Source organism: Carassius carassius, chromosome 35 (genome assembly GCF_963082965.1).
Source record: "Carassius carassius chromosome 35, fCarCar2.1, whole genome shotgun sequence".
NCBI lineage: Eukaryota > Metazoa > Chordata > Actinopteri > Cypriniformes > Cyprinidae > Carassius > Carassius carassius.
In genome coordinates, this window is record NC_081789.1 from 25,203,334 (window position 1) to 25,216,482 (window position 13,149).

The 13,149-nt window shown below is 35.0% G+C and overlaps 1 protein-coding gene across 2 annotated transcripts in view; it reads left to right on the forward strand.

The window, feature by feature from the left end:
• The window catches only part of rab11fip3 (RAB11 family interacting protein 3 (class II)), a 34,427-nt gene that overhangs the window by 5,548 nt on the left and 15,730 nt on the right, over positions 1–13,149 (forward strand). For both annotated transcript variants that reach the window (XM_059525155.1, XM_059525156.1), the window contains exons 2-4: positions 3,409–3,502; positions 5,706–5,779; positions 11,958–12,127. In XM_059525155.1, coding sequence (XP_059381138.1) covers positions 3,409–3,502; positions 5,706–5,779; positions 11,958–12,127 — 338 coding nt within the window. The remainder of the gene's footprint in view (positions 1–3,408; positions 3,503–5,705; positions 5,780–11,957; positions 12,128–13,149) is intronic.

Below are 13,149 nucleotides of genomic sequence, written 5' to 3' on the forward strand. Positions count from 1 at the left end.
CACTTTGGATTTGTTTCATTCTAATTGGTCAAGGACCCTAATTCTTTTTATGACTAGTAGTTTATGATTCCATTATGATGTTGAAATTCATTCATTTACATTATTATAATATTGAGATCTCATACTACAGTCAGCCATTAAATACTATGGGCCTTAAAATGCTTAACTTTATTTCAGGTATACCTTTTTTTAATATATAGATGCAATATTTTTATTTATTTATTTTCATTGAACTTTTTGATATAGAGTACCCTGTTGGGGCAACTTAATGGCTGCATTTTCTTCTGCATTATGTTTCACCATATTAATAAAAATGGATTTGTTGTGTTTTCATATTCAAGAGATTATAAGATAGATGCCGCCTTTTTGGGTTTGCATCGAATGTTCTTCAACTTTAATGCATAATAAATTTGTTTATGAATAAAGATTGAGCTGTTGAAAGCAGTTATTTTGAGTTAGCTGCCAAAAGCTCTCTTCCTATTCAAATTTGACATTGAAGGGTTGAATATAACATATTTGCCCAACGGCAACTATAGTTGCCACATATACAAATACAATTTTCAAGGAAAAAAAAAAATAGGGAAAATGAATGCAGAACATGTTCACATAGGACACTCTTAACATGACTATATGCATAAAACCATTCAGAAAAATTTAGGCACAAATGGGTTAACATAAGTAAAAAAAAAAAAAAACAGTTCTAGTAAGAATGAATGTGAGTTCATTTAACAAAATATGAACCTCTGTATTGCTTGATGAGCTTTGATGATGTTTAACTAGTGTGTATTTTGTCAGGTCAGTACACAAGTGATGCTAGATATTGTAAAGGAGGATGTATCTATTAATCCAGTTATCTTTTGATACATAATTGAGTACTGGATGTGACGTTTTCAAAATCCCTCTGTGTTTACTTTGCCATTCAGATGAGAATATAGATTTGAGTTCTTGTTAACTCCTGATTCCCCAGACTCTCGCCGTTGTGTGTTTAAGAGAGGATAGATTTGATGCCAAAAGGCTGGCTCTTTTGTGACAGTTAACGACAGATAAACGATGGAGAGGGGTGCATGGACAAATGAACTCTTGTATTTGTCTTTTCATAATTGCTAGTCATCTTTTCTCAAATGCACTTGAAGTGAATGAACATATGACTTCTTTTTGCATTTGTCTTTGAGTTTCTTGATTTTACAGTGAGCTTGTGACGGGTTTAAACTTTAACCGCCCTGTTGTGATGAAAGCATCACATATTTGCAACACTAAGCAAGTTTGTGTTCTTTATAAGTTAGTTTATGGTTTCAGGGGTGAAATTGCAAACCATACACCATCTCAGCCTCGAGGGTCATTCCTCTGTCTGCGTGACTGTGATTAGACTCGGTATATAAGTGTACAGTATAAGTGTAATATAAGTGAATGTATAGTTTATGATTAAAAAGGTGGAGAGAAATACACTTGATGAAGAATCAAAGAGACAGAAAGTGATATGATGTAAAAAGAAATGCTGAGTTTGTGTGTGGATATTTGTATATCACACATTGGAGAGATATTGTGTCTGTGCATTTGTTTTTCATTATGATGTCGTTTCCATGTCTTTTATCTGTATGATATGGTTGCTATGGGATCGTGTGACGTTAAATGCAAATTTTTACCCAGAAGTAGCGTTTTCCAGGAAGGAACTGGTAATTAGCATCAGGCAAAAGAGCAAACCGTCCTTGTGTGTGACTGAGAAGGCTGCTACTGTGAATGTAAGAATGTAAGAAATGTAGAAAGTAAAAAGAGTAAATAGGAATAAAGAATAATTTCTCTGTATGGAGTTAATTAGCTCTCGGAGACCTAAAAACAGTGTTTTTAACAAGATCAATGGCCTGAGGTTATTTCTGCTTTAATCGGCAGATGTTATTTATGTGATTCAGTCGGTCACAGTTTTTTTTTGATGTGTGAAATCAAAGTGACACCACTCATGTGACTGATTCGTGATTCGCCAGTTTTCACACTTTGACTTGTGATGCTTTTATATACAGGGCTGAAACAGCTCTGTGCCTGACCTACATTACATAAAGCAGTCATTTGATTAAACAGTAAAATACCAGGAATAATTACCTTTAAATGATTGCTTTTCATGGCAGAAATATTTTGATAACTTGTGTACAGTTATTTTAGTATTTTATGTTCTATTAAATTGTTTATTTATATTTTTAATTGACTTTTTTATATATATGTTTTCAGTTTTCATTGTAATTTAAGTTTTGGTAAACTTTTTATTTATTTATTTTATTTATTTATTTATTTTTAAATATCAGTATCAGTACTTGATTTCTATTTCAGTTTAAATTTCAGTTTGAATTTTATTTATTTATTTATTGTATTATATTTCAACTTCATTTAAAAAACAAACAAACAACGTTTTAGTAGTTTTATTTTTGTATTAGTAAACAAAAATAACCCTGTTTCCTACAGTATTTTATTTTTAATTTTAAATTACCTGTCATTTTTACTCACCATCATGACATTCCAAACCTGTATGAGTTCCTTTCTTTTGTTTAGCACAAATAAAGATATTTTGAAGAATGTTGGTAATGAAACAATCGACGGTAGATTTTTCTATGTGTAAATGAATGCCTTTAAGGACACACACAAACAGAGTTTAATGTTTAGGCAACAGTTTAATGTTTTGATCCCTCGGTTGGAGGTATTTGAGGATGTTTGGTGTTTTTCTTTGAGAACTCTGATTCTGGAACTCACAACTGCCATCCTGGATATCAGTTCTGCTGTTGCCTGGTTACCAGCTGTGTGGAATTGTGTCTGTTCACTGGAGTGTAACATTAATCTGTGTGTGTGTGAGAGAGAATGAGAGAATGTGTGTTTTACCAGCATATATCTGAGATAGACAGACTTTTGTCTGTGTTTTGACCTTTCTTGAATAAAGAATAAGTTTATATGTACATTTATCAGACACTTTTATCTAAAGCGACTTACAGTGAATTCAGGATATACATTTTTTTTCTTTTTTACCAGTATGTGTGTTGCCTGGGAATTGAACCCACAACGTTTGACACTGCTAATGCAATGCTCTACCACTGAGCCACAGGAACTACAAAATGCAATTTAATAGGTTGGAAAAGTACTAAAATGAGCCCAGCCATTTTTGAGTCTCTTAACTCTCAATTTTTTGATCATGTAATTTGTCCAGGAAAATGTAACATCCTTTAAATATGTGTAAATAATATCACATTTCTTTCCTCCTCCTCTTTTAATTTTTTGCTTTTTGTGGAAGAATCAGTTAATGTTTGTGTGTTTTGGTGTCTAATCAAATCTATGATAATGTAGTCCGTGATGTGTAAGTTTGAGTAAAATGAATAGTTTTTTTTTTTTTTTTTTTCGTGTTTGTTGAGTGCCATGTGTTTGTGGTTTCAGGTGAAGGATCTGACACGGTTCTTGGATCCCAGCGGTCTGGGTGTGATCAGTTTTGAGGATTTCCACAGAGGCATCAGCGCAATCAGCAATGAAGGTACAGCAGCAGCACAGACAAACACTCAAAGCATGCTTTAAATCATGTGGGGAGATTCCCTTTACATATGTTGCTCTTTATTAGAGATTAATTATGTTACAGACTATCCCAAACCCTAAAATATAACTTTTGTCGATTTCAGAGAATATATACATTCATTTGTTGTTGTTTTAAGGACATCTTCAGTAGGAGTTTTTTCTGGTTTGCCTGCGAAATTCATCATCAGTTTTGTCCTCAAAATAACAGCCAAGTCAGAAACACAAACTTTTCAAGATCAGGATTTCCCTGATGGATAGTTCACATGATCTGAAATACTGTGTAGAAAAACAAAGTGCAAAATAATGAGTCAGAGCATCTGTGAATTACATTATCGAAATAGTGAAGTCATACCTTGACAGAATCTGGTCATAGCTGCAAAGATTATGTGACAAGGGTGACACATGATCATCCTCCTGCTAGAGACAGATGCTTTACATATTTCAATCTGTACTCTAAACCTTCAGCGTAGTTATTCTGGTTTCAGTTGTCATGGGCTGTGTTTCAAAACTTGGAAAACTCTCTTCCTAGGAAAGGAATAGTTTACCCCAAAATTGAAATGTGCTAAAATGTACTTGTCCACAGGCCATACATGATGAAGATTTTCTCATTTTCTTTACTCATTTTCAAGAAACAGCTAAAGACTCATCTTTTTCGCCTGCACTTAACCCACTAACACTAGCACTTTTCCTTTTCTTGTCTTTTTATTAAAAAAAAAAAAAAAAAACCTACCTATGCGTTCTATACTAGACTAACTGAGACTTGTCATGGCACTTGTACACTGTTGTTGTTCTCTTGTTGACCTGACTGCTTCTATTGTTCTCATTTGTAAGTCGCTTTGGATAAAAGCGTCTGCTAAATGATTAAATGTAAATGTAAATGTAAGATGAGTTTGTTTCTTCATCAGAGCACATTTGGAGAATTGTATCATCACTTGTTCGCCAATGGATCCTCTGCAGTGAATGGGTGCCGTCAGACCGAGAATCCAAACAGCTGTTAACATCACAATAATCCACACGACTCCAGACAGTTAACATCTTGTGAAACAAAAAAACTGTGTGTTTGAATGTAAAAAACAAATTAAGATATTTTTAACTTAAAACCATTGCTTCTGGCTAAAATATGATTCAATAATCCATAATAACGCTTTCTGCAGAAAAACGTGGTCTAGTCTTAATTAGAAGAGAATTGTGCACAGATCAAACATTGGTGACAAGTGAAAAAAGTCCAAAACATGTATATGGGTGTATTTTTTATGTGGGATGTGACAGGGGCTGGACTTTTTCACAGGATGAAGCATCATAGTTGTATTTCGGCCAGACTACTTATAGTTAAAACACATTAATGATGGATTTGTTTCTTACAAACATGTACCTTTTGGCTTCACAAAACATTAACTGATGAACTGGAGTGGTGTGGATTATACAGCTGTTTGGACTCTCATTCTAACGGCACCCATTCACTACAGAGCATCCATTGGTGAGCAAGCAATGAATGTTACATTTCTCTAAATCTGTTCTGATGAAGAAACAAACTCATCTATATCTTGGTTGCCAAATGTTTACATGTATTTATTTAGTTGAAAATGTAGTCTTTGTTGAGTGCTCAATCACTATTTTTCAAAGCAAAGCCATACACTACTCTTCTCATACACTCCTCCTCTATCTTTAAACCTGTTATGATGATGCTGGGATAGCTTAAAGCACTTTGCTTGGGTTTTCTACTGATAATACTTCAGTAATGTTCAGATCATGTTTCTAATGGCCTGCTGGGTGTCCAGTGTTTCACGAGTCAGATTTCTCTCTTCATTAATGGATGAGTAACTGGAGCATCTACGTCTCCCTGTCTGTATATTTGTACTCCATAGCATTTACCAGATTCAAGAACCATTTTTCAGGAGGAAAATATTCCATCTAGCTGAAACAGACTATTACATAAATATAGTTTCCTGGACTCCAAACAGCACGGTTGCTCAGTGCAATGTATTCCATGGTGACTGTTTACAAATGGAAAACAAAAAGAGAATGTGAATGACATAAACCGCTGTGTCTCCAAAACACTCAATAACCATGTCCTAGTGATGTTGATCAACCCAATATATAGAGATAGATAAACGGATATAAATCTTGAACATTTCAAATATATTCTCTTTTAAATCCTTTATCAGGATCTGATCCAGACCTCTACAAGACTCATCTCAGTGCAGTGGAAGTCAGTGGACCTCCAGAGGAATACGACGAGGTATTACACACCAACGCTGGGGTTATCGGGTCCATTTCTCCTCCCTGTCTTGTCACGACAAACATAATAAATCAGCATTTCAGGACCCCATTATTGTGGAATCCAGACCAGCACATTCCACAAATTCCCCAAAAGATTGAAAGACCACAGACGAGCTCAGAACATGAGAAACAGAGCATGTTCTTTTCTCTGCCACAGCGCCTCCTGCTGGTTCATGTGTGTTCAGTTCAGTCATTATTTAATCTGTAAAATACATAATACCAGTTTACATTTGCAAACATTCTTTCTGGCATAGATTGTAATAATCCAGTGAGGTTTTTGTGTGCATAATGAGTCAGACAACAGCCAGTGCTCCACACAGAGATCTGATAATCATCCAGTCTGTCTGGAATAACAATAAGAATCAGAACAAACTGAGACAGACTCAATCCACTGTGGAGAACAACTTCTCCAAGATACTTGAAGAAACCTACCTGCAAAACTACAGTACTGTGAAAAGTTTTAGGCACTTGTGTAAAAATGCTGTAGAGTGAGGGTGCTTTCAAAAATAATGTCCAAAAGGGATTTTATTTATCAGCTAACTTCTATTAACTAAATCAAATTAACATTTGGTGTGACCATCCTTTGCATTTATACTTGCACATAGTTTTGCAGGTAGGTTTCATGAAGCATCTTGGAGACGTTGCTACAGTTCTTCTGTTCTTCAGTTTTCTCAGTTTGTTCTGTTTCTTCATGTTATTCCAGACAGACTGATGATGATCAGATCAGATCTCTGTGTGGAGCACTGATTCTTGTCAGACAAAAATCTCAATGTTTTATTACAATTAATAGCACAATAAATGATTGTAAATGTAAACTGATTTCTCCTACTGACGCCACAGCAAAAGATTAAAATAACTAAATCAAAATAAATAACCATTTTTATACAGAGTCTATATACAGTACAGACCAAAAGTTTGGAAACAATGCTATTTATAATGTTTTTGAAAGAAGTTTCTTCTGCTCATCAAGCCTGCATTTATTTGATCAAAAATACAGAAAAAACAGTAATATTGTGAAATATTATTACAACTTAAAGTAATAGTTTTCTATTTGAATATAGTTTAAAAAACAAATTATTTCTGTGATGCAAAGCTGAATTTTCAGCATCATTACTCCAGCCTTCAGTGTGACATGTAACATCAGTCTATCACATGATCCTTTAGAAATCATTCTAATATTCTGATTTATTATGAGTGTTGGAAACAGTTCTGCTGTCTCATACATTTGATGAATAAAAGGTTAAAAAGAACTGCATTTATAAAAAAAAAAAAAATTCTAATAATATATATTCTTTACTATCACTTTTTATCAATTTAACACATCCTTGCTGAATAAAATTATTGATTTTATTAAAAAAAAAAAAGAAAAAAAAATTACTGACCCCAAATTACTGACCAGTAGTGTATATTATTACAAAATATTTATATTTTAAAAACATAGCATTTTTTTTTTTTTTTTACTTTTTTATTCATCAAAGTATCCTAAAAAAGTATCACATGTTATGAAAAAATATTAAGCAGCAGAACTGTTTCCAACTTTGATAATGAATCATCATATTACAGTAGAATGATTTCTATAGGATCATGTGATAATGATCCTAAAAATTCAGCTTTGCATCACAGAAATAAATGATAATTTAAAGTATAATAAATTTAAAAACAATTATTTTAAATTGTAATAATATATCACAATATAATTTTTTCTGTATTTTTGATCAAATAAATGCAGGCTTGATGAGCAGAAGAAACTTCTTTCAAAAACATTAAAAATAGTAATGTTTCCAAACTTTTGGTCTGTACTGTATATATATATATACAGTACAGACCAAAAGTTTGGACACACCTTCTCATTCAAAGAGTTTTCTTTATTTTCATGACTATGAAAATTGTAGATTCACATTGAAGGCATCAAAACTATGAATGAACACATGTGGAATTATATACATAACAAAAAAGTGTGAAACAACTGAAAATGTCATATTCTCAGTTCTTCAAAGTAGCCACCTTTTGCTTTGATTACTGCTTTGCACACTCTTGGCATTCTCTTGATGAGCTTCAAGAGGTAGTCACCTGAAATGGTCTTCCAACAGTCTTGAAGGAGTTCCCCGAGAGATGCTTAGCACTTGTTGGCCCTTTTGCCTTCTGTCTGCGGTCCAGCTCACCCCTAAACCATCTCGATTGGATTCAGGTCCGGTGACTGTGGAGGCCAGGTCATCTGGCGCAGCACCCCATCACTCTCCTTCTTGCTCAAATAGCCCTTACACAGCCTGGAGGTGTGTTTGGGGTCAATGTCCTGTTGAAAAATAAATGAAGGTCCAACTAAACGCAAACCGGATGGAATAGCATGCCGCTGCAAGATGCTGTGGTAGCCATGCTGGTTCAGTATGCCTTCAATTTTGAATAAATCCCCAACAGTGTCACCAGCAAAGCACCCCCACACCCCCACACCTCCTCCTCCATGCTTTTCGGTGGGAACCAGGCATGTAGAGTTCATCCGTTCACCTTTTCTGCGTCGCACAAAGACACAGTGGTTGGAACCAAAGATCTCAAATTTGGACTCATCAGACCAAAGCACAGATTTCCACTGCTCTAATGTCCATTCCTTGTGTTCTTTAGCCCAAACAAGTCTCTTCTGCTTGTTTCCTTTCTTTAGCAGTGGTTTCCTAGCAGATATTCTACCATGAAGGCCTGATTCACACGGTCTCCTCTTAACAGTTGCTCTAGAGATGTGTCTGCTGCTGGAACTCCGTGTGCCATTGACCTGGTCTCTAATCTGAGCTGCTGTTAACCTGTGATTTCTGAGGCTGGTGACTCGGATGAACTTATCCTCCGCAGCAGAGGTGACTCTTGGTCTTCCTTTCCTGGGGCGGTCCGCATGTGAGCCAGTTTCTTTGTAGCGCTTGATAGTTTTTGTGACTGCACTTGGGGACACTTTCAAAGTTTTCCCAATTTTTTGGACTGACTGACCTTCATTTCTTAAAGTAATGATGGCCACTCGTTTTCCTGTACTTGGCTGCTTTTTTCTTGCCATAATACAAATTCTAACAGTCTATTCAGTAGGACTATCAGCTGTGTATCCACCTGACTTCTGCACAACACAACTGATGGTCCCAACCCCATTTATAAGGCAAGAAATCACACTTATTAAACCTGACAGGGCACACCTGTGAAGTGAAAACCATTTCAGGTGACTACCTCTTGAAGCTCATCAAGAGAATGCCAAGAGTGTGCAAAGCAGTAATCAAAGCAAAAGGTGGCTACTTTGAAGAACCTACAATATGACATATTTTCAGTTATTTCACACTTTTTTGTTATGTATATAATTCCACATGTGTTCATTCATAGTTTTGATGCCTTCAGTGTGAATCTACAATTTTCAGTCATGAAAATAAAAAAACTCTTTGAATGAGAAGGTGTGTCAAAACTGTTGGTCTATATATATATATATATTTACACACACACACACACACACACACACACACACACACACACACACACACACACACACACACACACACACACACTCACTCACTCACTCACTCACTCACTCACTCACTCACTCACTCACTCACTCACTCACTCACTCACTCACACACTCACTTAGGGTATATTCTAGTCTTTTTTTTATTTTTTCTAGTTTTATTTTAGTCCTTCAGTGTGCTTAACTACTTTTTTTGTAACTTACAGCATAGCTGACTTTTTTAAATTTTCTGATTATATTAAATTCGGTTTGGATTAAAGGGTTAGTTCACCCAAAAATGAAAATGAGTCCATAAATTACTCACCCTGAAGTCATCCTAGGAGTATATGACTTCTGGATTCGTCTAAAAGAAATAAGTCATACACACTTAGGATGAATTGAGGTTGAGTAATTTATGGACTAATTTTCATTTTGGAGTGAATTAACCCTTTAATCTGTACGCCTCAGTTTCTTTGTGGTTATGGTCCAGTCTATCCAAAGCTTTTATTATAATGAGGAGTAACATGAATCTTTATAGTTATCTGCATTCATATATTGTGGCACTAAATTCATAAATTGCGATTTACAAAAACATAAACTCTTTTCCGAACTGCAAATGTGGTTTATTATTCCCAGCAGTCTTTAAAATATTACTTTTGTAAATACAGAAATGTGCTGCTTTGGGTTCTTGTTTTTGCGATCTGATTTTCCCTTTCCTCATTTCTGTCTTCCCGTCACTTCTAATGAAACCCACACCTGTGTGTTTTACTGTGGCTCATGAATTGCCTGGGCTGTTTCCATGTTTGCTTTAAAAACACACTGGGCGAGGTGGTTTGTGTAGCACCTCGTCTAGAGGAACGAACACACTTAAACACACACATATTGTTGACAATATACAGGATGGTGATAGATTTTTTTGTAACACACACACACACCTGTCGTTCATCAGAACATATGATTGAGACATATGATATGTTTTGTGCGCGTTGGGTTTGAAGTGTTAATGACATGAGAACAGATCAAAATGAATAGCATCAATAGTCTGTTTTAAAACCTAGTGAGCCACCTACCTAGAAAGCATTTTTGGCAATGATGAAAATAATGTCTAAGTAGGCAGTGCACTAGACTTCGAGTCACAGACACATACTATATGCACAAATTGTGTTTGGTGTGTTGAGAAGTTCTGTTGGCACGTGAGTGTAATGTTAATTAAAGGGGAGTGGTCAGGAACACAGACTCCGCCCATTCCTGGTCCTCATGCCCTTCAGACTTTGGTCCTCATTTTCCAAGGCAGCAGACTAGCAGTAATTTCTCTCTCTGGTTGACTCTGTGTGGAGACTGAGAGAGAGACGGCAAACAGTTGTTGTTAGTTTTGAGGTTAGTTAGTGAACCTGTTTTTCCCGTGTGACGGTACTCAAGTAGGAAGAATGGTTCTGGGAATGTCCTCTCTTGTTTTAAGAGCTCCTCACGGACTCACACAGGTATGTTGGGCTCTGAGATGCAGGTTTCCTAAAGGAGTTTGATGTTTTGGTTAGAGCTTAATGACCGACTGAAGGTTTGAGATTCAGACTTGAACTTTTGTCAATAATTTGTGATGGTCATCATAGTATGTAAAATGTTAATCCAGTGTGTTTTTTACGAAATTGACTTTTAAGAAATTGAACAAAGAGTCTAGTAACTTTAGTTGTTGAAAAAAAAAGGTTTATTTAGTTAAAAGGATATAGGAAAAAAAACAGTGGAACAAGGTTTATACATTTTATGTCATTACTTGTAACTTTATTGATTATTTTTTTAAGAAAATGTATTACATAGGAGGCAAAGAAGAAAATAAACAGTATAAAAAGGGGCAAAAATCCTGTGTTTGTCTAACCTTTTTTTATATGAAAATGTTTTGCATAATTAAAAAAATGACAGAAAAGGGAAAAATAAAAAGTAGAAAAAGGAGTATATATTTTTATTATTTAATTAGTATTTTTTGTAAGAAAACATTTTATGTAGTATTAAAAATGAGAAAAACGGGGAGAAAATAAACAGTAGAACAACAGGTATACATTCTGTGTATTATTTGTAACTTTTTGATTAAAGTATATATATATATATATATATATATATATATATATATATATATATTATACATAGCATAATGTAAATGGAAATAGCCATATTAGACAAGATGCATCTTCAGTACATTTAAACTTGCCAATAGATAACAACAACGCAACTGTTTCTCTTGTGAGAGGGTCTTAAGCCCTTGTTTTTGTGCAGTGGATGATTGACAGGTGAGTAGGCTGTTATCTGGAAATGATTATCATTTACACTACAAATGAAATGTAGTCACTTGTGAATGCATCAGATCATATTGTTCTGTAAACATTCACCACAAGCCTAAATAACTTCCTGACCGTCTGTGATTGCATGTGAAATTGACAAAAAACGCCTTCCAAAATCTGCATTGAAATATATGAAAATTTCTCAACAAATTCTTCCAAAACCAAATGATCTGAGCTGTTATACACATTCATTTTATAACTCTATATTCTTACTGCATGTCAATTATTGATTCAGTTGTTTTAGGAGAAACCTCTGAGATAAAGTTTATACTTGCAAAGTAATCTAGAACACCTTTATGTCTCCAAAAGCAATAAAAGTTTTCTAATCAGTGTGTGTGTGTTTGCAGCAGGCGGAGGTCTCGGACAGTGCCTATCTCGGATCGGAGAGTGCCTATAGTGAGTGTGAAACCTTCACGGATGAGGACACAACGGCTCTGGTCCATCCAGAACTTCATGAGGATGTGGAGACCGACAGCGGCATTGAAAACACACTCACAGATGGAGACGATCGCAACAGGTAACACACCAGTGCACAGGTGTCAGATAACATACCCAAAGAGACTGGGGTCATAAATCACCCAGATTCATGCCATAAATGCAGTGTTGTTATTAAAGCAACAGCAAACCCAGAAATTAAAATCTGAAATATGCTCATTCTCAGGCCATTCAGAATATAGATGAGTTTATTTATTCATTGTAACAGATTTGGAGAAATGAATAATTTCATCACTTCCTCACCAATGGATGCTCTGCAGTGAATGGGTGCCGTCAGAATGAGAGTACAAACAGCCAAAAACATCACAATAATCCACAAGGCTCCAGTCCATCAATTAATGTCTTGTGCAACAAAAAGCAAACCATTGCTTTTGGCCATTCCATAATAGATTAAAGTCGTCTTGTCTGAAATATGCACAGATCAAGAACGTTTACAACTGAAAACAGTCCAAAGCAGTTCAAAACAAATAAATTAGTTGATTGTGATGCACTTTTTTTTTTTTTTTACTAGAGGAAGCATTATTAAGGGTAATGGACTTTTGGCCAGAAGCAACAGTTAAAGCGACTTAATGATGATTTGTTTCTTACAAATACACAGTTTTTTGATTGTCAAGATATTAATTGACGGACTGGCGTGGTGTGAACTACTTGTGGATATTCCTGAAACCTACTTGTGGTTATTGTGATGTTCTTATCAGCTGTTTGAACTCTCATTCTGACGGCACCCATTCACTGGTGAGCAAGTGCTACATGGAATGCTACATTTCTCCAAATCTGTTCAGAAACAAACTCATCTAAATCTTGTATGGCCTGAGGGTGAGTTTTCAGCAAATGTATGATTTTGGGTGTACTATATTCCGTTAACTAACACTATTAAAAATCATTGCACTTATTTAAATAAAGCTGAAACTTAAAAAGCTTAAATGAAAAGTTATAATGTTTAAGAAATATGCTTAAGTTAAAGAAGTACTAAATCTTTTTTAAAACTACAACTAAAAGTTAAATAGGAAAGAAAATCATATTACAAACAAATACCAAAATGAA